General features: G+C 40.0%; 1 protein-coding gene across 15 annotated transcripts in view; it reads right to left on the bottom strand.

The window, feature by feature from the left end:
• Positions 1–25,725, bottom strand: part of PTK2 (protein tyrosine kinase 2) — a 190,753-nt gene that overhangs the window by 10,765 nt on the left and 154,263 nt on the right. For all 15 annotated transcript variants that reach the window (XM_017818296.1, XM_017818297.1, XM_017818282.1 and 12 more), the window contains 10 exons: positions 25,278–25,362; positions 22,628–22,728; positions 21,230–21,345; positions 19,062–19,162; positions 18,076–18,165; positions 16,561–16,765; positions 10,380–10,491; positions 7,866–7,952; positions 6,556–6,693; positions 5,060–5,191 (listed from right to left, as the gene is read on the bottom strand). In XM_017818296.1, coding sequence (XP_017673785.1) covers positions 5,060–5,191; positions 6,556–6,693; positions 7,866–7,952; positions 10,380–10,491; positions 16,561–16,765; positions 18,076–18,165; positions 19,062–19,162; positions 21,230–21,345; positions 22,628–22,728; positions 25,278–25,362 — 1,167 coding nt within the window. The remainder of the gene's footprint in view (positions 1–5,059; positions 5,192–6,555; positions 6,694–7,865; positions 7,953–10,379; positions 10,492–16,560; positions 16,766–18,075; positions 18,166–19,061; positions 19,163–21,229; positions 21,346–22,627; positions 22,729–25,277; positions 25,363–25,725) is intronic.

Here is a 25,725-nt window from a genome sequence, read left to right as displayed (position 1 = left end):
AAAATAATTCCAACTCACATATCCTGCTAAGAGAATCTAAAAACCAGCAGGGCAGAAGGAACTTGCAAAGATACACTAAATCTGATCTGTTGTCATTAAAAATACTCCAGTTGTGCTTTCAATTTGTCAGGAAGGCTTATATTTGGAATTTTCATTCAGTCTTCTGCAGACTGAGTGAGGAACAGTCAGAAATGGTCACTGCCTGAAAAAACTTGCAGATTAAAAATAGACAATCATATCAGACAGGGAAATATTTAACCCCATAAACTTCTTTCATCTTTTCCCAACATTCTCCTCTGCCCCATCAAAACGTGGATAGTCAGGAACACAAGGAACAACAGAGAAATATTCAACACACTTCTGTGTCCAGTGTCCAAGAAAAGGCCAATTACATATTTACTGACTTCAGTGTTCTAATAAATTCTAACAGCTCCCATTTTAGTAAATGATACTGTGATTTATTCATTTGTGTATCTGTGGAAATTTCAAAAGACAAGTTACTTTACAGTAAAGGTGATTTGGATGGTCAAACTCCCGTTGTATTTTAAAGTACTACTTAGCAGCAATTCTTATGCCTCTGCAGTGGCAAGAACTTCAACTTGAGCCCCTCATGCTGGCCTGACAGCAATGCATTGCTGGATTTTTAATACTGAGAGTGTTTAAGTGCAACATTCTCTCGGTCAAAAATCAGCCTCACACCAAAACCAAGCTGTTCTGTACTTCACACACCACTTCACAGCCCCAAAGCACGTCCTGCCATGTTTCCAGTCCCTGCCATGGCAGCCCTCCCAAAAAACAGAAGAGAGGGAGAACTCTTGTGTTGTTAAAATCTTGCAGAAAAACAAAATCTTTCAAAAGTAAAGGGATCTTTTGTCTAATAAATAGTCTGCTATCTGAAATCTTTGGAAATGTCAAGAGGATTTTTCAGACAGGATCCGCAACGTTGACAAACGGGGACATAACCTACTTTATTTCCAGTATTTCTGGCTACTTGCTAATAAAAGAACATGCAAGTCTTGGCGTTCTCAGGACATGTCGAATTTTAATGTCTTGGTGGGATTTTCTCAAGCTAAAAATTAAAATCTTATTTTAGCAACAGTTCACATCAATTATACTTGAATTGCAGTTCTCAGTGTCAAAACAGGACAAAACCACAACTATGTGGGAATTTCAGAAAAAAAAAAAACAAATCCAAGCATGATAAAGAAACTATGTGAGTTATTTCTTCTTAGCCTATCCCAGAAAGGACTATAAATTTCTCGGCACAACACTGTTCTGTCTGCTGAGGAGTCACTAAAAGGCACGAACATATATATCTTTATTTATATGATTAAAAGTAATGCACGTAACATCAGTACAGTCACAAAGAAAGGTTCAAACTGGAAACTCCACATAAAGAGGGAATTAAACAAGCCCAAAAGAAAAGAACTGTTGTATAAAATGTTCAGAGATAGTAACATGTTTGTAGTGCAGCTTCTCACCCTCCACCTGCACATGCCCTGGACAGAGATTGTCTCCTGCAGTGACCTGTATCAAGCTTTAGGTGCAGTAATGCTTTGTCTTCGCTTCAGCTTTCTCAAAAATAATTTGGATATTTCTGTCCTTCCTGGAGATGCTCATCTCCAAAGCACTTGCTATCAAGAGAGCATGAAAGTCCACAAGTTTAATCAGTGCCCATTAAAGCTGCCAGACTATTGGGCTGTATCCACATCCCCTCCCTGGCAGGGGCTGGGAGGGAGTGTCAGTCCTAGATCCCTGAAAATCAACCCCTTCACCAATTCTCTTCTCACATCCCAGTGAATGTATTTGGTACAATTTAAAATTAAACACTTCTTTACTCTTCAGGTTTTTACACAACAGATTCATTTGCATTCACAGGAGCTTCCCATGAGGAGAGACCTGTTTGTTTTCTCTTTTTACAGCAGAATCTCAGAATTCTGGATTGTGCTAAGGCTGCAGCTTGGAAACAACATTTCTGTCTCCTCTCAAGCACTGACTAGTCCCATGTTCTCCAAGGACCAGTTTTAGGCAAACTGCTTACACTGATAACAACCTCCCCAAAGACCAACACATTTCCATTTCAATGCCACTGCAACTTAATTCCCCATCTGGGGTGTCCCTTCCAGCACACATCAGCACTGTTTATCCATGTCCTAACGTGCTGTGAGTTGTGTTTTCTCCCTGTAGAAGCAGCAATAAATTCCAAGTCGTGAGCAAGTTGCTGTTACTCTGGGGAAACAAAAATTGTACCAACAGAAATCCCACAGAGGATTTTTTGTCTCGTTGAAGTGTCTTACATTAAATGTTTTGCAGTTGCTCCCCGTGAGTCCAACTCCCAGCAGTACAAGTGGGATGTGCTGTAGAGCCTGAAGACTGGGTAAACAGAGATGCTTTTGGAAGTAGACAGTTTACACTGAGAATATTACAGATGGTTACATAAATTAAATATTAAATATTTTTTCTACATAAGTTAAATATTAAAATCTGGCTCTCCTCTCTTTGTTCTTCTCTGTGCTCAAAAGGGCAATTATTCTTCTGAAACCTACCTGAAGCAGGGAGGTCCAAGACTTCTTCCTAAATCACCTGGAGTGAAAATAGGGAAAGTACTTCTCCTAAAAGCAGAAATGTCACTAGTCACTCACCAGAGGACATGGGCCAAGGAACATGTGTGTGTGTAATTTGTGGCTTATTTCTATGCTGGACCTTATTACGTGGACCTTAATGCCTTATTTTTATGTGTTTGGACTCTCATGCATGAGCTGTGGATATCCTTCAGGAGATCTGCAAGGCTTCCAAGAGTGACTCCCCACAATGACTCTTTTACCATCGTGATTCCTCCAGGGCTAAACTCCGAAATCCACATTCCTCTTCCAAGAAACACCCATCTATAAATGGAAGATTTCCCTGACACACATCCTGCCATGAGCTCAAAGACACCCTTTGCCTATCAGCAGCTTGTTCAGCTTCTGACACAGGGTATAAATCTGTAAAGGGCATTCAAGTCTGAACCCCAAAATCTTGATAGTCAAAATGTTAATGGAGAAAAAGAAAGAACTGAAGTCCCTTATGGATTCCAATTCCTCAACAGAATAGATGTAACAGAGATGGTGTCTCCTTGGAATAAAACTAACACATAATGAAAACACACTCTTCCAAACATATGCCAAGACTCTACTGGAGATAAAAGAAAAATCAGCGAGATCCTCCTCAACATCAATCTGGGGTATAATAAACATCCTAATGGTCCAGAGACTGAATCAAAACAGAGCAAACACTAAAAATATTTATCATTTATTCTGCAGAAAAACTCAGAAAGTTCTCTGCAGGAAGTTCCCACACAACCTACTCCCACCTGAAATGTGAATGCCTCATTCCCAGTAGGCACATTAATTCCTCAAAAAGTTCTTGACCACCTTGGAAGTTTTAACCGTCAATGGGATGAGTTTGACCTCCTGGGTTGTGTAAGCCACAAGCAACTGGTGCCACTCAAGACTGGAAAACTAATGCCTAAATTAGGGAAGAAATTTTCCTTTCCCCTCCCTCTCTTCAGCTTGTAACAAACTGGACAAAGCAATCTGGGCACAGTGGTTTCTTTACTGTCACCCAGTGGCAAACTGCAAACTCCTGAGTGGATTTAGAAGAAAACCAGCTTCGATATCCTTGAATCAAAAGTAACTTCTTAACTCTGGCACAACATGAATCTCAGTATGTCCTGGACATAGGGGCATCTATCAGTAGCTCTCAAAAGATTTTTCCTGCCTTGGTTGTCTTTACAGCCACTGGCTGTTTGGAACAGTTGGGAATACCAAACATAACTGAATTCCTGAGAGACTAAGACAAGTCAACTGGAAAGGAATGAGGTCTTGGTAATGCCTACATACAAGACCTGCTCTCCTTTCCTGACCTCTGGCTTCCTGGGGAATAAAGCATCAATTCTTGTTTTCAAGGAATTCAATGTCTTGGGTTAAAGATCCCTAGAAGACCATTTCACGTTCTGTGAGACAAACACAACCGGCAATTTTGGTGTCTAAAATAAAATTAATTCACTTGTAAGATTTTCCTGGAGACCAGTTCTAGACAGTGCAGAGAACTCTTCCAGAGACCACAGACTATTTGTCACCATCTGCTTTAAATGGAGAGCTCATTTATCCAAATGTACCTTCCACAACACACCCAAGGCACCTGCATGGATACAGGTACGTTTTGTAAATACGTACAACATGAAAGACTTCCAAACTGAAACATCCCTTGAAATATGCTTGAGATCAAACACGAGTGATGTCTGTCACAACCCACACCAGCACTGTAAATTATCCACCTGTCCCACGAGGCTCAGGAACTCACAGGCTCCCCAGGAGCCTGCACAGAGTAACCTGCTACTGCCACCTTCTACTGCCACCTTCTGCTCCACCTGGAGCCATGAGCCTCAAGTAGGAGAATTTTAACACAGAACTTGAATTTTGACAAGTGGGAAGCCAGAGCTGAACCGAAAAACATACACCAGGGGCACTGACAACAAGGAAATATGGAATTGCAGAGAAACGGCTTTGGAAGATCCCATTACCAATGATTTCTTCTTCCTCCTTCTGGTGATGTTCAGAGCTCTTCCTCACCTCACAGAGCTCTCCTTGTACTTCTTCCCACTAACACGTGTCATTATTCCTCCACTGCAGGACTGCTTACAACTCTTAGCACAGTCAGGGCCCTTAGATGGCTGATTATCCCTTTTTCAGGGGTGGAGCATCCACAGATCCATCTCCTTTAGAACAAACTGGCAAACTCCAGACTGGCAGAGAATTTTATCCACAACTTCCCACACATAAACACTCAACTGGATATAATGAGATTCACCAAAGGTCACAGATGCTCAAGATATCTGCAATACAGGACTCACTAGCTGAACGCTTAATTCAAAACCTGCTTCCAAACCCACATTTAGTGGTGACTCCTGCGTTCAGTAAATTTTCTCATTTCACAGAAATGACCACATTTAGCAAGCCGCAGTAAAAAAAGAAAACAATGAGAAGGAATTAAGAAGCACTCTGAAACAAAGGATTACCAGGAATCGTTCCTCTTTCTCCAGCCAGCGCTGATCTTCTTCCATCTCTTGTTGCTGTCGTATCAACCTCTCCTCCATGAGGTGTGTGGGTAGAACTTGGCTCATCCCTCGTATGTCCATAGTGCCCGAATCCTACAATCCAGGGTTAAGTTTACTCAGTCTCACAACTTAAAATTTGTATAAACAGCTGCAAGAACTTATAGCTTATAAAAGAACAGATTTTTAGAAGCCCAAATGTGCAACAGCAGCCAAACAGAGTTCCTCGAACTCCTCATAAACTGAAGCAGAGCAGCAGAAGAAACGCTTTCCAACTCCAAACATTTTATCTGCCTCGGTCCTAAGTCACTGCAAACAAACAGATTTGAAAGATTCTGTTCTGGTTTTCAGAAACATTGTTGCTTCTTGTATTGCACTTCATTTGAGTTGGACAACAAAACCAGATTTATCAATTTTGTTTTCTTGGTTTGAGCAATAATGTAACCACCCAGTTGTTAGAAGCTGCAAGATACGTTGTTTGTTTTTTTTTTTTACTCAAAATAAATATGCTGTTCAACCTTAGCCAACACTTGCAAAGCATGTCACAAAAACATTTTTTAATAAATTTTTGAGCAAATATTTATGCCTGTCTTAAGCTTACAAATACTCCACATACCATATCCCACTGTTGCCTGGAAATCATTAGCAAATAGTGCATAAATTAGTGTTTTTAAAAAAACCAAGGGGAATTTGGTAACAAACTTCCCTGTATTTAACAGGTAAGTCTCAGGTATCACTTAAATGTTTATCAGAAGAACAGGGAATAGAGCTGGTTAGAGAAGGAATGGATTTAAGACAGAAGCTTGCATAAAGTGAATCTCTGTGGAAGGAAAAAAATGGAATGCAAATGTATTTAACACTGGAGAAAGGAAAAGAAATGACAGAAGGTTAAAAAGGGAATTAATTCGATGTTCCTTTCAGCAGCTCTGTGCCATCACAAGGGGCTGAAGAGCACCCAAAAGGAATAAAACTCAGGAAGAAGAGCTTTGCAGACTATTTCATTTTCCATTCTGGATAAGTTACAGAGAAGCCTCAGATCCTTCATCTGAGCTGGGTATCTCCCATGAGGGGTATTTTTATACAGTAATGATATTATGTATTTTACGTGAAACGTTCCCATCTCTATCAACAGCACTAAGTTCCAGTAAAGCCTTCTTTTAACTAACACCAAATATTTGCTATCAGTCAGTTAAGATAATAAGTAGTTACAACAAGTAACAATCAAGAATTTGTGTTGACACTTCATGCCCAGCCTCACACAGAAGGATTTGTTTCAAAAGGAACAGAATTCAGTCCTGACTCCCAGCCCACCGAAGTGAGGCAATTTTAAAAAGCACCAGAGAAACACTTAAGTTTCCTACAACAGATCTACCTAAATAATAACAGTAATACAATTTGTAATAATAAAAATTGTATTTAACTGTAAAGAACACAAAACCAGACGTGCCAGTTCACAATACCTCCATGTTTGGTTGCCACACTGATATTTCCTGAGGCCGATGGTTCCAGGAATCTGCTTGATCCAAGAGAGAAGCTTGCCCAGGATAAATGCTGCCTGCCATGGCTGGTATCCCATGAGAACCAGGGTAGCCAGACACCTTTGGGGGGGGGGGAAACCCCACGCAAAGAAAAACAGGAAAAACCGGAGATATTAATAAGACCTGTGCTTCCCCATAATTAGTAGCTACGTCCCCCCCACGACAGTAAAAATGAAAGCACAGAAATGACTCAATTCAGTCACTGAGAGGAAAGAGGGGAAGCAACATCAGAAGAAGGAAGCTGAGCCAAAACATGACAAAACCCCTCTTTTTTTAGTCTTTGATGATGCCTATCTATTTTAGAATACCTATATATATTAATATATAGAAATATAACTTTTGGGGATAACTATAACTATTTGAGGGTGCCTATCAAACCAGCAGCATTAGAGTGTGTTCTAACCTCTTCAGTCAAGAAGATCAAAGTCCTCTGAGAACAAAACTAAATCTATAGATACATATGTAAGAGCTACACACGCAGAGCTCGTGTTCCAGTTAATAGGAGCCTGCAAACATCACCCTACAGAGCCCCATAAAAATGTACCTCCTGCTGTATGTTACAGGCTTAAGACTTGAGTGACACCATGTAATTAGTGTGCTTAACTGCATGGCCTGGGAAGCTCTCCACAGGAAAATCCAAGTCGTTTTAATGAGTCCGAAGTACTTATTAAACCAAGGAAAACCTCCCCCTCTCCATGAAAAAAACCCTTGACCAAGATGCCTGTAAACAGTTGTAGCCTTGAACTAACCTAAAATTGACTCAAAGTCCTTTAATGAAAAACTTTTGTTTTAAATTTCTTCAGCAGTGTTAGGAAGAAAAGCAAAACCTCTGAGGATACAAAAGGTAGAGCAGCTATCAGGCAACAGAAAATAAAATATGAATGATCCCAAGGAAAGTCCCCCATTTTATAAGGCAAGTAATTTCATAGCTCAGCACAAATGTTAACATGAACACCACATTCCTTCAATAAATATGGAAATGGCTGATGTGTTTTACTGCAGTTTCAGGAATCTGAACACCACATCAGATATGGAAATATCTGCCATCTGCAGTAAACCTACTAGGCTCAGTTTGTGGTTGTTTTTTTTTTCTGATGCAAAACAAAACTCATTGAACAGAACTGGATTAAAATAAACCACATAAGAAGTGAATCAATCCCACCAGCTGCAACTGAGATAGAAAGCCCCATTTGAAAAAAAACAAAAAACGTTCACAGGATTAAATGCAGTACCTGGTAATGATTTGGCTGTACCATATGCTGTGGACTTGGATAAAACCCTTCACTGGATCTGGGACTGGGGTAACCAGGTCTACTGGGCTGCAAACATAAAGGAATTTTTGGAGTCTTTAGAAACAGAAAACTAAAACCAGAAAATTACTTTTCAGTGAGACAAACATTTACAGGTGGTGATCCCAAAAACAAACTCAAAAAATCCCCCCTAAAACAGATTTTCTACAACTACTACCACTTTTTTAAAACAACTGAAATTAAGGTTTCCTCCATTTTTGCCTGGAAATTGATGCAGCTCAGTTGTTTGCTTGGTACATCATAAATAATGCTTGCTCTGTGAATTCTTTGTTCATTTAATTGCTTGCACTAAGTGACCCGCTCTGTGCTGTTCAGACAGGACATCAGCTAAGAACATAATTCTTAAACCCAAGTTTCCAGGTGCAAATAGAGCATTGTTTCCAAAATTTTGCTGTTAACTTGTGGCTTTTGTGACTGTTCCCAAAAGTAAATTCTTTTGCTTCAGTCAGAATAACACAAACCAAACTGGTTTGTTTACCATGTGGTTTTCTGAGGTATAAAGTTAGTTCTGATAGTTAACTTCTCTGTAACTAATTGCCTCAACAAGGAAGGTGCTTTTGATCAGATTCAGAACCTCCAAAGGTATCTTTGAGGTTTGGTTTGTTTTTTTTTTTTTTGATAAGGAACAGTGCTGCTAGTTGTTTCATGAGGAGAATTAAACAAAGAGGAGGAAAAAACCCCAAACCTCATCATTCTGCAAAGGGCTCCTTCAGACCACATTACTTTGATGTTGTAGAATTTATCATTACTTTATGAAAAAAGTCATTATCATTCTGGAGCAGGATGTTTTCTGTCTCAGGTTTCTAACAGAAATATCACTGTGAGATAAAAGTAATTTCATAGTATGGACTGTGATAGCTGTGAATTATTTGAGAATGTGTGCAAGGCTACAAATAAAATAGAGTTTAAGACCTATAACAACATGAAACTTTTATAATGAATCTTGGGAAGAAGAAAAAAATTAGTTGTCAGCATTAGAAGATTAATAATAATTAAGAAGTGTCATGGTCTACCACTTTTCAGCCTCTGGGGGAAAAAACAAGGTCCAAACCACCACAAGAAGACACTTAAAAAATCTCCTTTCTACAAAATTCAACTTGTTCCAATGCCATTATTATGCACATCCATATTTCACACAAAAATAGCGTATAAAAAACCTAACCAACACCTGCATTACAAACACAGTGAGGACACAGTGACCCCCTCTAAAGAAACATGCAGTGGCAGAATTAACTGCAGTTTTAACACTCTTTTGGTCCAGTGTTTCGCTTTATACATCACACACAAAGCTCTAATGATTATAATTTCACATATAGTGCAGCTCACATATTACATTGGTAAAGGGAACTTATTCTACCTGGATTAGCCCCAAAACTTCAAGACTAAACAAATTCTTCAAACAAGGCTGTAATAATCAAGCAGCATATTGTTCCAATTTATGGAACAATTTATCTGCTTCTGTAACTTGGAACATTGTCTATTTAGATAAACACCAAATCCTGCTAATTCATCTCAGATGTCTGAACAGGTCTGAAATGAAAGCAACAATTTCAATGCTCTTATTCCTGGGGTGTCACAAAGTTATCAAAATGCAGAACTAAGCTGGAAATCTACCAGGCAACAACCTGGAATGGGGAAACAAAAGATAATAAAAATAAGTTGCCTTCCTGTGAGTGTTGGGGAGTGTGTGCAGCAGAAGGTCCTGGAATCATTAGCAGCTCCAGAGCCTGTGTATAAAGCTCCAGGAATTCACCACAAACTGATCAGGACACAGACAATATTCCACATTACAGTGGTGACTGCACAGAATTAAATTCTTCAAAATACAGGCTCGAGCCTTCAAAATAATCAGCAAAAATAACTCTGAGGAGAAGCAGACAAGTCACTGAGAGGGGAGAGTGCTCAGGAACTGGTGGGGTTGGACTCCCACAGCTGCATAACACATCAGTGACATCCAAACAGGACAGTAATGAAACATAACGAAGTGGAAACTAAACCACATAAGTTCCTTGGCAGCAAACCCCTAATTTTTCTGTCCAGAAGAAGGAAAATACAATTAGCTGACTTCTATCATTTCACCAATGTGTTATAAATAAACTTCACAGTGGCCCGAGGGCTCACTAGCCAGCGTAGAGTGCTGCAAGAAAGAAAAAAAGAGAAAAGGCCAGGAAATAATTTTGTGGCAACTATGGTTGCCTTTTACAAGTCAAACAACAAGAAATAAAAATCATTAGTGAAATATCATGGCATGGATCAGTTCTAATCACAGCTTAAGCAGAACTGGGTCATTTCAGGATTCACAAATGATGACAAATCTGGCCAGAATGTTGTGGTTTGAACCAACCCATCAGAGGAGGCTTTGAAGAAATAAATGGAATAAAAAGAGGGATTCTGTTTGTTTTTTTTTAAATACACGTAATTTGCAGTCTTAGCTACCTTGGGAGGAGCTTCATCTGATCCTCCTGAGTCCCAGGATACTGTGACTTGTCGCCTGGATTCCATTCTCATTCGTTCTTCTTGCTGCAGCTTCTCTTCCTCCAGTATTGTACTAAGAAAAACATATCGTAATTAAGTAAAACTCCAGTTCAGCGATGAACAAACCTCTCCCCAGAGCTCCTGCATTTTTCAGACTGATAAACACTACTTAACAAAGTGACTGAGCACTGAAAAACCACCTTCTTTCACATCCACTAGTTCAGTTTCTGAAAACCAGCGTCAGGAAGAAATCTTTCTGTAGGATTACCAGGGCGCTTTTGAAAACAGAAGCAGCATCAAATTTTCAGAAAGCTGTGGTTCATCTTGCACAAAATTGGTTTTGCATAACAGTTCTTTTTATGTGCAATTAGACAGAGAAATCCTCAAAGACAATCAATCAAGCACTTACTTGCATGAAAGCTTATTCTTCATAAGAAAATATGCTACTGAACTGCTGCAAAGGTTCAAAACAAATCGAAAATGTTCTTTACTGAAACTCAAGAGCTTCAGATCACTGGGATTTTTTTTTTTTCCTTTTTGAACAAAGCAATCAAAAACCATTTTAAATACTTCTGCTCTCACGCTTTAGCCCAGCCAGGAACACATTCAGCAAAGCAATTTAGCAAAACAGAAAGATCTGACAGCATTCACTCAGCTTCTAAGCATTCAGGTCAAAAGGCTGCATTTTCACAAAGTACAAGACAGTAGTAAAACCAGTTTGCTACTTACCACTGTTCTGACTATTACAAAGCCTGTTTGAAGCTGAACGTGCTCCTGCTGCCCCCACATCCAGCCTCCTCCCAGCTCTGCTATGTGGCTTATTAATGTTGGATATTTGCCATTTGAAAAATACTCAGAATGAAGCTTTGAAAGAGGGAGCTGCCAATTCCTTGGAGCTGCGCGCTACAGGGACAGTCTGGAGATGTGAGCGGGGCAGATTATTTCCATATCGCCATCCCCAGTGTAAAGATAATCCTGTGAAGGAGCTATTCCCAGCTCCTTTATCACTCAGGAGTTTCCAGAAACAAAGCTAGGTTCTGAGTTTATAATCTCCTGTTCAGTCTGCTAACAACCACCCAGAATTACTCATGCAGGGGATGAGATCAACTCCAGCAATCTATTCTCATCGTGGAACTTTCAGTGCTTATTTCAAGAATAAATTCCTGCTGGAGATGAGAACTTTGCTTTTCCTTACTCAGCCAAAAAAAAAAAACCAACCAAACGATGCCACTTCTAAAAAGCAGAGAAGTCATCTCGTCTCACTGCAGCTAAATCAAGTTTATAAGTATTGCTGCAATTTCAATCCATCATTGCTGAAGCAACACAAGAATGTGGAACAAAAACAAAATCAGACAAGTTATTTGCAAAAGTCATCCTACTGGAAATACCACAGAAACACAACTACAGCCCAACAGAAGGAATAAAGAGAGAATCTTTCTATTTTACCTCTCTTTTGCTTCAGAATAAGGAAAATGCAAGATTTCATACTTGAACCCATGAAGAACTAGCAAAACCCCCACTGCTTTAAAGCCAAGTCACACTTCAGATATCCAGCATAAGTTTTTATGTAAGAAACCAGCCAACACACATCCACAACCATGAACCACGATTACCATCTTTCAAGGAATACATCCAAATTAAAAAGACCCAAAACAAAACAACACCAGAAAATCTGCCCAGATTAATGAATAAAGCACGAATAAACTATAGATTTTTAACCAAGCTGTTGATACAGCAATTGCTCTAATCTGAGCAGAAGAACAGACCAGAGTTGGCTACTAGCAGCTGACTAAATTTAGAGATGGCTTATTGACAATTTGGGGCCATGGGTGGAATTTGTCACAGCACAGTCCTATTCTTCCACAGAAAGGACTAAAACCCAATACCCCTCTCTGCCTTGCTATCAAAGCCATTTTATCTGTGATGCCACAGCATTCAACACCACCAAGTTAAATCCTTATGACTGGAAATTGCAAACTTCTATTGAAGTGACTTGGTTTTCATAACAGGGGCTCTTTTTGCCTTACAACCCCAACTCATCCCACCCTGCTCTCCCGTCGCCTGTACCAACAGGAGGTTCTTTCCCAGCAGCCGAGAGGTCTCAGGCTGAATCTGTACTTGGATGCCCTTGATTCTGCTGACAAGAATATAAAGTAGAAATGCCTCAGAGAAGCATTACTTGAAAAAACCACAAAGAATATAAATGACTCACAGAAAGGTCTTTGTTTTCACAAAGGGGAGACCGATCCGTGCATGGAGTCAGAGTGTGCCAAGAGATATTTTTGACGTTTCCTCAGTGCAGCTGCTCAAGTTCTCTGAACAGTTTATTAGAATATGCAGAAGGTCAGGAAAAGTCAGATCTAGGCATATTTTCCCAAACTGCACATATTTTTAGCAGCAACGAGGAGCAAGCAGAGAATTCCATCCCTATGGTTTCCCTAGCAAACCCTGAGGTAGGACAGACAAACTCAGCTCAGCTTCTGGGCGAGGTGAGGGCGGATGAAAAATCCCAATTATTACAAGTCCACGTAATTGATAAACTTATTTAATTTACAAAGGACTTTTTACAGAAATTGGCCTGTGACTGAAAAGGAAACACTTACTGGGAGCCTCAGTGTAGGAATATTTTAAATACTGAACTGTATCCTCACATTCCAAAAGGCCCAGCAGCACCAGTGTGATGTGGGAATCTACAGTAAGTGCTGACCCCAAAAAAGCAGCTTCTTCCTTTCTCTCTGTGATCTCCAGCCACCAGAAATGCCACATTGGATGCAGATGAAAGTATTTTCACATCCTGTTCTAATATGAAAGCACTTGTATATTAATTACACATTATTCCTAATGGTCACCATCAAGGAGCAATAATGAAGCATTTTGCAGCCTCCAACATGTATTTCAAGTATGTGCTATAGTATTTTTTTGTCAGGATGCCACAAAAGAAGAGGATTCAAACCGCCCTCACTCTTCCCGGTTTTTTTTCCTTTTATTTATAAGCAACGTTTCAAGATCTACATCAAATACAGTGACAAAAAGGTTCAAGTTAAGTTCTCAGCAGCTAATTATCTCATTGTTGACATAAAAACAGACCTTAAAAGCATAGAATCAGTCTTTTTTTTCCCAGCTGTATTCAAAGTGAACTGCAGCCCAAGGATGCCAGTGGGGTCATGCACTCTCTTAAAACCTGTGACCAACAACCTCAGCAATGACACAACTGCTGGTTATTTTGTGATTTGTAGCAGAAAGGATTAGTGAGAGGTACTTTAAACAAAATTCGTTCCATGATTCAGTGCAAATGTCATAAAATTACATTAATTTGAAAGCTCAAAATTAAGATCCTTTTATAATATTTAACACGTAGTGCAAGACAAAAAATCTGTTCTACACAAAAACAAGGTGACACGATTCCCAATTAAAAATATCCCATATTCTAACTCTGACCAAGTCAGTGAGAGCCACAGGAGAGCAGGATTGCACCTCACTGTCCTGACCTAATCTGACTTTTAACCCCTCCCCACCACTTGAAAAAGGGACTTGGAATCTGAGGAGGAATTAAATTTGGAAATCCATAACCCACCCATTTGTTTCTGTGTTTGCTGGGAAGACTGACTCAACCCTGTCCACTTAAGACAGATCAAATGCTATAAAAATTACTACCCTAATACCACTACATAAATTCATATGTAATAACAAATAACAGTATATAAATTGTACAGAAATCAGCACCTTTGCATTGCACAATCAGCTGCAAATACAATTTGTGCAAAGCAGCTGTTACTATGAAACGGGGAAAGCACCAAATAACAGAGACCACATGAAATGCTTATGGTCCCATCAGTGCTATTTCAGATGCAGGAGTTTTTTCCCAAAGCCAGGGACTCTTCTCTCATTAAACCAGAGAGGAATGCTGCAGTGCTGTAGCACTGGCTCCAAGCAAACATCCAGTCTGCTCTCAGCTTGAACAGACTACCCTGGACAGGATCCAGAATGTGCAGCAGCAACACCACAGGAAAGGCCACCAGGGAAATGGCTTGTTTTTGCAAGTTCATGGGAATCTGAGTTTTGAAACCCAACCTTTCCTAGCTGCCTGAGATTGCCTCATCATCAGGGAATTGGCAACCTTTCCAGCAAGAGGCTAAGTCTGTCTGTGAGCGGCACAAAGCAGCCCCAAGGACAACCGCGCTGCCTAACTTTGGGAAATAAAGGTCACCAGTTTGGAGTGGCAGAAAGCTCTGCTTTAGTGGGAACAGAGTAAAAAATGGATTTTAGGGTTGCAATGGCCCCAGGAGAGACGCTGTCCTCTAAGCAATGCTTCAAATCTCCCAGTATGAGTAGAGAAGCAAAAACCCCTCCACACTCGGTGTATTTTCCAGCTGAGTGAGAGAATGGTTTAGCTTGGAAGGGGCTGCTGGAGGTGTGGAATCCAATCTCCTGGTGAAGCTGGGCTTCATGCACAGTAAGGGCCAGCTCCTCAGAGCCTTTTGCAGTCAAAGTTTGAGAGTCTGCCAGCATGGAAATTCCAGAGTCTTTCTGCATGGCCTGTTTCAGAGCTCACCGATGGGACATATTTTGGTGTGTAACCAAAGGAGACCCTGACTTTGTCACATGTCCTGACTGCTGGTTCTGAGGAGAGCCAAGCTCCTGAGCACACTCTGGATTTACTCATCCTCTTACTTTCCCGGTGAGATACTCTCCCTGCTTGGGTTTACACATCACTGCCATCTTCCCAGTAACATTTTTCAGGGCTTCATTCTCACCTGTGCCAACCAGCTTTAAGTTATCAGTACAACCTGACTGCAAATTGACAAGAATCCTATTCTTCCAGAAACAAAACAAAAGAGAAAAATCAAGTGAACTGCCAATTTCCACCTATTCCCCACACATCATTTCCTTGCAATCCCTACCCAGCCCTGCCATTCCTTACTTTGTGGTTAACTCCACGCAGTCAAGAGGATAATGGTAAGTTATCTACGATAAGGGAGAAGTCTTCTTCTAGCTCTGTGAATTATAAGTCTACACAGGAGCTCCCAGACTAAAAGATGATAAAACTGTATGAAATTTTAAGAAATAGGAAAAAAACTTAAAGGTATTTAAGTTATCCACATAGCAACTCTGAAACAGCATCATAATTATATTCAAATTGTCCCTTATTTTAACCATCAGAGAATTATCTTGAACTATGAACATCCAGTGACAGCAAAGAATGATATTATGAAAATAAAACATGTCACAAAGCACAACTTAGAAACAAGACGTAAAATAAAACTGAAGAATCTGCCACTGAATTAAATAAATCCAAGAGCGGACTGTCAATGTACAATACCTGTGCATTGTTTGAACCCTGTATTGACTCACGCAAAATACATACTCAGCCCTCATAAAATCCGGAAGTCACAACATTTGTGACCCAATTTGGTCACAAATATCAAATCTGTCTGTACGTTATCTCAGTGAGGTTTCAAAGTTTAAACATCGCTCCCACTTTGGGGCTGACGAAACGGAGATACGGACACTGGAATATATTTATTATTGCAGATTAAACTAAGGTGTGAATTTAGACTGGTCTCCAAGCTGTGTGCTCACATTCATTCCAAGACAAACAAAAGGTAGTCTATATCCTGGTTTACAAAGGGCAAAAGAATTTCTAGTCAATGATGCTGCATTTATTGCAGGCTTTGTAACTGCCCTGTGACAGCTGTGTCTGTGCAACCACTGTGCTACATGCTATGAAAATAACTTCCAAGAGCACTCACCTGATGCTTCAGTTATTTAAGAAAAGATACATTTTTACCCCAAATGTCCACAACATGTTTGTCTGGATAATTACTCTAAATTCTTTCTACCTGTCTCCCCAAAGATGGTAGCTAAAGTTATAAACAAATTGCTAGTAAAATGTGAAGTTTTTCTTGGGAGAGAAAGAAGGTGATTCGTACTTCCAGTTATCTGAATTTACTGCCGAATCTAATCTTCTCTAGCAGATAAGGTCCAGTTTTCCAAAAGACTAACAACAACCTGGCCTTCTGAAGATAAAACTTAACACACCATGTCTCGTGTTTTCCACAGAGAGAAAATACCATAACAGAAGATAAAGTGAAAATAAATATTTCTGAACAAGGAAAACAACCTTTCAGAAGTAAAACCCTACCTGAGTTGTGCTTTAAGTTCAGTAAACCTGGGTCTCCTGCTGGGGTCGTAGGCCCAGCACTTGGTCATAAGGCTGTAGAGGGTGGGAGGGCAGTTTGGAGGCATTGGGAGCCGCTCACCGTTCTCGATCCGCCCAATCACATCATTGTTCTTCACTCCCTGGAAGGGCTTTACCCCGTGCATGAGGATCTCCCACATACACACACCTGAGAAACACACACAAAGCAACGTTTTCCCCACTGCCAGCAAACGACAAGACCTGTTAAAGAAAGAAACAACCCCCAATTTTGTACTAACACTGCGATTTATTCCGAAGTGTGCAGCCAGGGAATAGGTTTGGACTTACCAGCTGGCAGCAGAGGAGTGATCACTCACACGGCACCAACCTCACCTACTGATGAGGCAGCACGACCCACAGCCTGGCCTCCCACTGCACTGCCTTTTACCTTTACCTGCTCTAAGTCACAGGGGTTGCTCATATTCAAATCTTTCATACGAGGTGGAATGAGCTGTGTTTGCTTTTCCCTTTGGCTCGTTCCAACTGGCCTGTTTCGACACGTAGGGTGTATTTTCACTTTGAGGGTGTTTTTAACGCTGGCATCGATCCAGATTTTTTTGCGCTGAAACTATGTAATAAACCTCTTTCTACTGAAACAGCGTTAAAAGCACAAAGGGAAACATGGTCTGTTGCTTTAGGATTGGCCAAGATTTTACATTAGAATTCATTTCTCTAACTCTGACTGTACTAGAGTTTTCTTCAAACTATAATATACCCCTCAATTAACAACATTTTAATTTGTAAAAAAGGTGAACTCTTGCTTGACTTTCCTTGCTCTGATTTCAAGTCTCATCACCTTTGTTCCCTAAAACAGCCCATGTTCCATCTGCCCAGACCAGTTGTATGAACCAGTTTGAGCACAGGTGATCAGATACATAAAAAACCTCATATATTTAGGAAAAAAGATCAAAGCTTCAGGATATGCCTATTTAGCCTCATTTTTACTCAGTGTCTGATCATACTCTGTAAACTGACAGGAGCTATGAAAGACAAATTAAGTGGGAATCTGGCATTAAAGATCTAGAAACAGGGTATTACATACGATGAGTTATGCATTAAGCAAGGTGTATCACCATAAAACTCAAAATGCAAAATAGAAACAGCAATGACAATGGTGTAACACAAAAAAAAAAGAAAAACAAAAGCAAACCTCCAAAATACAACCAAGGGAAAAAAATCATCTCCTTTTTAACTGTGAAATAATTTCCCTGTACTTTCATTTCTGTCAGCTTCTTACTAGAGGTAAAAAGGCACATGAAACTTCAGGCTTACTGAGTAGAAAAAGGAAAAAAAATAAATACAAAGATGGAAAATATGCTGGAAGAAACTGGATTTTCAGAAAGTACAGTAAACATTGTGCCAAATATCTGGAAATTATTCATTTTTAGTAGTTAAAATGGAACACTGAACTTCTCCAACAAGACATTAAAGAATCCCCACCGTGTGGTGTTCACTTACCAAACATCCACACATCACTAGCTGAGGTAAACCGTCGGAAGTTGATTGACTCTGGAGCCATCCATTTGATAGGTAATTTTCCTTTGGAAGCTACAGGGGAGGCAAGAGAAGGCAGGCTGTTATCTCTACTACTGAGCTCAAACACAGATTTTGTTCTCAGTGAAACAATTCACATGTAAACCCCATCTCCAGTGAAGCACTTCAACTATCGATAAATAAAGTTGTTTGGCTTTACCTAAAACAGAAAAAAGAACCAACAAAACCCAAAACAACAATAATCCCCCAAACCTCCCAATAAAGGCCTCAACAACAAACCTTAAAAGCACACCAAGAAATGATCATGTCAAAATTATTTCCCCTCTCAGCAATTAAAAAATGAAATGTAGCTCAGTGAAATGAGACAAATGAAACAAGGAAATATAACGAAGTGTAAGGGGACAGATAAAGCATATTTTTAAATATATAACTGCAACCAGGAATATCATGAAGATGAGATTTATGAATACGTGCTTTAACAATATAAGCCAGCTTTGAAATGCTACTGTTTAGTACCCAACATGCAATCTCTATTCTCCTGCTGCACTTCCCTTCTATCAGGCACTGCGGGACATCTCTCAGCTGCTGGAGGCACTCAAGATCAGTATTCCACCCAAAATGGGGAAAAACGTAGGCTTCAAAGACATTTTTGTACTGAATCTCCCTAGTTCAGTGGCATCTGAAGTCTGCAGCATAACTGACAGCACAGACTCAACATTTACGTGTACCTACATGTGAACTTGATACTTCTTCTAACTGAAATCAGACCTTGTGATCCTTCTCCTTAAGCACATATGTAGGAATTTACTGCCATTATTAAACTGTTGAGTAACTTGTCTTTTCATACAAATACAACAGCCAGACCAAGGAAATCTGGTTAATTCCTCAATATTGAGAGAGGCAACTGTGTACTAACTGTCCTGCAAGAAGGACCCAGAGTGTCAACTTACCTTTGTAGTAAGTACTGTCTTCCATGTATCGGGATAAACCAAAGTCACCCAATTTCACACAGTCAGTGGTAGACACCAGCACATTTCTAGCAGCAATATCCCTGCCAAAGAGAGGGAACAGTATTTCTAGTAATTTAAAAGCAAAGTGGTGAAGTACCACCTGAAGAAAATTTGCCTCCTGGCCTGCAAAGGTAAAGAAGGGGTTTAAGATCTCAGTCCTGTATGATGTTTCCTAATAAGGAGTTCAGATTTTGGTGATACCACAGGGATTATGGAAAGACTTTGGAATTTCTGTCTTGCAGTTTCCCAGGTGAGACAACTTCCCTTATGTGTGTCTCTGGACTCGATGTCAGCAGAGGTGACTAAGTACTGACAGATTTAACTTTGAGCGGTGATGTCAGTACAGCAAACTGAGCAGTGCTGCTTTCTCCCACTTCATTGCAGTGTCAGTTGTGTTTTGTGAGTTTATTGCTACAGTTTAAATTAACAGCTACTTGGTTGAAATCATATAATCACTTTGGTTGGAAAAGATCATCAAGTTCAACCATTAAACAAACTCTGCCAATGCCACCATTAACCATGTCCCCCAGTGGCACATCTACACATTTTTAAATACCTCCAGGGATGGGGAATCAACCACTGCCCTGGGCAGCCTCTTCCAGGATTTGGCAGCCCTTTTAATTAAGGAATTTTTCCTAATATCCGATCTAAACATCCTCTGGTACAGCCTGAAGCTGTTTCCTCTCGTCCTGTCACTTGTTACCAACCCCCACCTGGCTATGACCTCCTTTTAGGGAGCTGAAGAGGGATAAGGTCTCCCTGAGCCTCCTTTTCTCCAGGCTAAACATCCCCCAGATCCCTCAGCTGCTCCTCATAGGACTTGTGCTTCAGACCCTTCTCCAGCTCCACTACCCTTCCCTGGACACACTCCAGCCCCTCAATGTCTTTCTGGTTGTGAGGGACCCAGAACTGAACCCAGGATTTGAGGTGTGGCCTCACCAGTGCCCAGCCCAGAGGGACAATCCCTGCCCTGGTCCTTCTGCCACACTATTGCTGGTACAGCCCAGGTGCCATTGCCCTTCTTGCCCACCTGGGCACACCCTGGCTCATGTTCAGCCACTGTTGACCAGCACCCCCAGGTCCTTTTGTGGTTGGATTGTTGTGACCCAAGTGCAGGACTTGGCACTTGGTCTTGCTGAACCTCACACTGTTGGCTGTGGCCCTTTGATCCAGCCTGTCCAGATCCCTCTGCAGAGCCTTCCTGCCTTCCAGCAGATCAACACTCCTGCCCAGCTGGGTGTTGTTTGACTGAGGGTGCTCTTGATCCCCTTGTCCAGATGACCGATAAAGACATTAAACAGGACTGAGCCCTGGGGAACATCACTGGTGACCGGACCCCAACTGGGTGTGACACCATTCCCCACCACTCTGAGCCCAGCCATGCAGCCAGTTCCTAACCCAGCAAAGAATTCACTTGTCCAAGCCATGAGCAGCCAGTTAAAATCCAAGTATCCATAACAATCGCATGGGTCTGCTATTTACAATGTTTTTAACATAAATATCTATGCATATAGATATATAGGTATTACTTTATATGTAAGTGGTTGCATACACATTATCACAACATGCATAGAGTTTGACTGTAAGTATTTAAACACAAATAAACAGCTGAAGTTCAAAATTAATGGTACTTAATAAACTGGAGTGCTGTGAACTCTTAATTGTATGCGGTAAGAGGCTGAAGTCAGTCTCTTCTCCCTAGAAAGTTCATGTTCAGATTCAAGGGAATAAAATTCAAAACACACCACAAAGGAAATTTAGGTTCATTTTCTGGTTAAGCAAGTACTTGTATTTTATAAATATTTTGTTTTCCCTCTTCTTTACTTAAGAAGCCATCTGCCCTTGTTTTGCTTTTCTATATTTGAAAGATTACAGTTGACTCACAGCTTTAAAAAAACACTGTAACCACAAAGCAACAATCAAGTCAAAAACAACTCTAATTAAAATCCGGCACCAGCTCCGAGTCAATCCAGGAGTGGGCCAGCAGGTGTCACCCTTGAAAAGGGTGTAATTCTGGTGGAATCCTCTGCAAAAATGGCATTGCCTAAAATATGAAGTAGTTGCATATGAAAATAGACACGTACGCACATGTATGTATGAAATCTTACCTATGTACAAATCTTTTGCTCTCTAAGTAGGCAAGTGCTGTGCTCAGCTGGTAAGCGTAGAGGATCAGAGAGGCCAGGTCCAAGCTGTATTTTCTTACTTGCAAAAACGATCTCAGCTTTTTGCACAAGGAGGGAAGAAACAGAAAGAAATTAGGACCAAAACCAACAAGTTTGAACGAGGCATATCTCAAACTGTAAAGTTTACACGAGTATCGACGGGCATGACTTCCTTCCCTGAAGGTTGGATGAGAAAAGGAAATCACTTCCCATGAATAAAATTAACTCTGGGTTAAATTCAACCAGTTTTTTCCTACATGAAAATGGTTAGCCAAACAAAAAAAAATCCAGTAATTTTGTGCACTGCTTTCAGGCTCCTTTTGCAGAACATCTGCTGCTGCTGTTCCACAGTGAAGCCCTCCTGGACTTTTACTGACTCTACCCTTGAGTACAGCACATGTTTACAGCCTAAATAATTTAAGAACTTAACAGTACCTGGCCAAGCCAAACACTGAGTAGATCAGTATTGTTTTGGAGGCATTATTTTAACCTACATGTGCTAAAACAACTGAATTTAGCAGAGAGTACCAATATAAATGCAGAATATTTATAAACTATATTCCCAGTATAAGGCAGTTAGCACCTACTGGAAGCTGGCACTTGAATCTCCTTAAAAATTAAAACAGGGCTTTGAAAAGTCATTTGGGCACTGGAAAGGAAATCTGTAATTTTCTGACGGAAAATGACTTCTCCACTACAGGTTTTTTCTCCCTCCTCTCCTTTTTATTCTGGACAATGTACTGCAGTTTGATAACTGCAATGACAACACACAACACAGAATGAAATGTCACTGCTGCTCGTATTTTCAGAAACATGTGGCTCAAAGAAAACTGATCGATTATAAAGAGTGAGATTCTAGTTTTGCTTGAACCATTCATCCAAAAAAAACAAAATAATGAGGGAAGTCATCTTATCTAGGGCCTCCGCTGCAGAGACTCTACAGAAAAAAACCCAACATATTTCAAGGGAAAATGCAGCATTACTCAGGAAGAATAAAAGATGTACCACAATTTTACTTCTAGAAGGTATGTTTGCAAATGCTGTTTAAATGATATCATATTATCATCATCTTGACAGAGGTCATGCTCTCACTCTGGAACTGCAATTGAATTCCCTGAAAACTCTTGACTAAATGGCTTTGGAATGAGGTGATGCAGTTCCCGCAGTGGAGGAGGAGGTCAAACGCTGCCACTCCTGTTTCTCAGCCCATAATTCTACAAAGGAGTATGATATCATGTTTGATATCATGTGTTAGTACTGGGAAGTGTTCTTTCGGTCTTCCGTAAAGTGATCTGTGAGCTAACGGAGAGGAGACCAAAGCTACACGAGGGTTTTTCATACCTCTCCAAGCGTGCAGAGCTCCATGATTATCCAAACTGGGTTTTCTGTAATGACTCCAATGAGCTTCACAATGTGAGGGTGATCGAACTGACGCATTGTTACTGAAAGGAAATGAAAACAATTCGGTGGTTAAGAAGCATTTCGCCTGCCACCGCAAAATATAATCACAGGTCTTGAAACAGCCTGAAACAACTGCTGCAAGCAGTTATGTCTGGTCACTTCGTCTGTTGTGGGCAGTGGGAAACGCTGTTTGCTTTATTTGTGCTGTTCTCCACCCACAGAAATGCAAACTGCTGTGGAAGGTGCCAGTCAAGTCAGGGGCTGGCTCTCAGTCCTGGCTGAGCACGACCAAAGTTAATGCCCTGTCAAACCAGTGCATGGCCACTTAACCTGTGCCCTTCTACTGGAAGAGGAGGCAAGAGAAAACAGTCTGTATAATTCAATTACTGGAAATAAATGTCTGTCAGTTTATGACATAAACAAAAATCTTATTTAATCATTACATTCATATCTCATTTTATTTCCCATGGAGCTAATTAACTTTTCAGTCTCAGCAGTGCAGTCACAGTATGCTTTATGCAGTGACATATGAATCACAGAATCACAGAATGGTTTGGGCTGGAAGGGCCCATCAAGATCAACCAGTTCCAACTCCTCTGCCATGGGCAGGGACACCTTCCAGGTTGCTCCAAGCCCCACCTGGCCTGAACACCTCCAGGGATGGAGTCCTCCACATCCCTCATCCTGGAACTGCTCACTTCAGAGACTGACTGAAGGCTTGCTAATGTTTTGGGGAGACGTGTCTGGCAGTTTAAATCAAACATCAGTCCTCTGATTAAGTTCTCTCCCAACACACGCGTGGCAAAAACATCCTTAAATATATCCTTAGCACGCGTCTTTAAATACATCCTTAAATACATCCTTAATGTATTCTTGACAAAACATCCTTAATTTGATCCTCAGGTAGTATCTCTTTCTACATTTACAGTCTGTAATGTCAGCAGAGATACATGGTAATTACTAAAGTGCAAAGTCTGCCTCAGTTTGCCTGAAGTTAGGCAAGAATAGAACCTGCTCTCTTTTGGCTTTAAACTCATCTCAAGCTAAAACCAGGAAGCATTTCTGGGTTTTTTTACTCTGAACAGCTCTGAATTCTACTTCTGCATGTGGGTACACAGCAGCTGTGTAACCAAAACGTCTCCAACCCCAACAAAAATCCTTGGACAATTCTGTTCCTAAGACCAAAATTTATAATAGTTTAATAACATACTTTCCTGCAAAGAAAACTTTAGGGGCAAACTTAAGATAACATATTCTTTAAAATATTAATGTTATGAATAATACAGGAAAAAAAACCCAAGGAAACAAACATCCCCATCATTGACATAGCTTAAAACATTAATAAAAAGGAATAAATAACATGGTGAAATGTCATACAGGCAATAACAACTGCTAAACCTTTGCAGTGTTGAAACTCCATGAAAATATCTTAATACTCCTAATGCTAAAATATTAGGAAATACATTTATTAAGTCAGTGAAGTAACCAACTGTTCTGAGCGAGTTTGCAATCTGAACACAAGTCAAAGGTAAGAGATGGGAATTAGAATGGAAAAGAGAAAGAAGAAATGGCAAAACTATTAAATCAAAATCGAAAAGCACTATTTATCTGTCGACTACGGTGGCATTTCCTAATCTGTCAAACTCAAAGGCATAATAGGGAGCACTCAATGAGCAATTATTTTCTACATTGTTAGGAGACAGCAGCCTACCTGTGAGTGCTGAGTTATTACTGTAAGCAGTGGTTTTTACTGTTCCAACAGACAGAAATGTAGTGGAAAAAATTATAATAATTTAAGAAAAATCTGACATTCAGAAGTAAGAAGTCATTAACTGTGAACACAGATCTTCTGAATAATTAGGAAAAAATCCTTGAATAAAGGAATACTGAATAAAATACACTGTAATATCTGACCATAACCAATTAATTTATTGATATAATACAATACCTTTAAAACATTTATAGATACACAATAGCAGAGGATAATAGGCAAAAATTAAGGCCTAAGTACCATATCTTAATTTGCTTACAAAACCAAACAATAGAGGAATTGCTAACTTGAATATTCTTATAAAAGTTTCCTGTTCCTATTCATCTCAACAAAAAGCCTTCCTCCACATATGAAATGTGCCATTTGTGGGCAATTATTTAGAAAAATGGTTTATTCTTCCATAAATTTTAACTCTGAATTTTCAAAGCAGATCTCTCTTAGACATAACATTTCTAGCAAAAACAACTACCTGACCTTCTAAAGTAATACACCGAAAAAAGTGCTGGGTTTTTTTTTTAAATTCATTAAGAAGGAAATAGAGGATCAGATCTATAACACGCCAAAACTGGCTCTAAAGCCCTAGAGGAGTCAGAAATCACCACTTAATTTGGAGAATCAAGGAACCCACAGACAACCATATACATGGGCAATGCAAGGAAGTAAAGCGCTCTCCTGGCACATATTGCTGGAGAGGAAAAAGTCAGGCTATATATTAATAAAAGATTTACATTAGCCTCAGAAGTTTCTGGCACAGGTGGTCACAGTCTTTGCAGGGAGCAATTAGAGAAGTGATCCCCAAAGAAGTTATTTAATACTCACAGGCTTCTTGTAAGAATTTTTCTCTAACGCTGTCAGAGGTGCAGTTTTTACACGTTTTGATTGCAACGGCCATGGCTGGATTTTCCTGAAAGACATGATTGAGAAACAACTCTAAGGCAGCCCATCAAAAGCTGTCCTTTAAAATTCCAGCAAGAACTTCTTTGGAGAAAATTACTATTAAATAAAATACCTTTAGCTAAGAAATCACATGATGAAAGCTTCAGCGCCATTAGTGAAGACACCTTGTGTGCAACATTTACATCTAATGTGTCTTGGAAACATTTAATCTGTTTTAAACCATGTTAATATTGTGCAAAAATTACAACAAAAGGTGGTAAGTTTAACTGAAACCTTTTGTGCTATTGAGGATGGTAAACTCTTGACAATATTTAGCAAAAATATAGGAAACGAGGAGATATATCCTAAAAATATCATTTGGCTTATGCAA

The sequence above is a fragment of the Lepidothrix coronata genome, unplaced genomic scaffold (genome assembly GCF_001604755.1).
Source record: "Lepidothrix coronata isolate B3197 unplaced genomic scaffold, Lepidothrix_coronata-1.0 Scaffold67, whole genome shotgun sequence".
NCBI lineage: Eukaryota > Metazoa > Chordata > Aves > Passeriformes > Pipridae > Lepidothrix > Lepidothrix coronata.
This window is presented reverse-complemented; position numbering and strand designations above follow the sequence as displayed.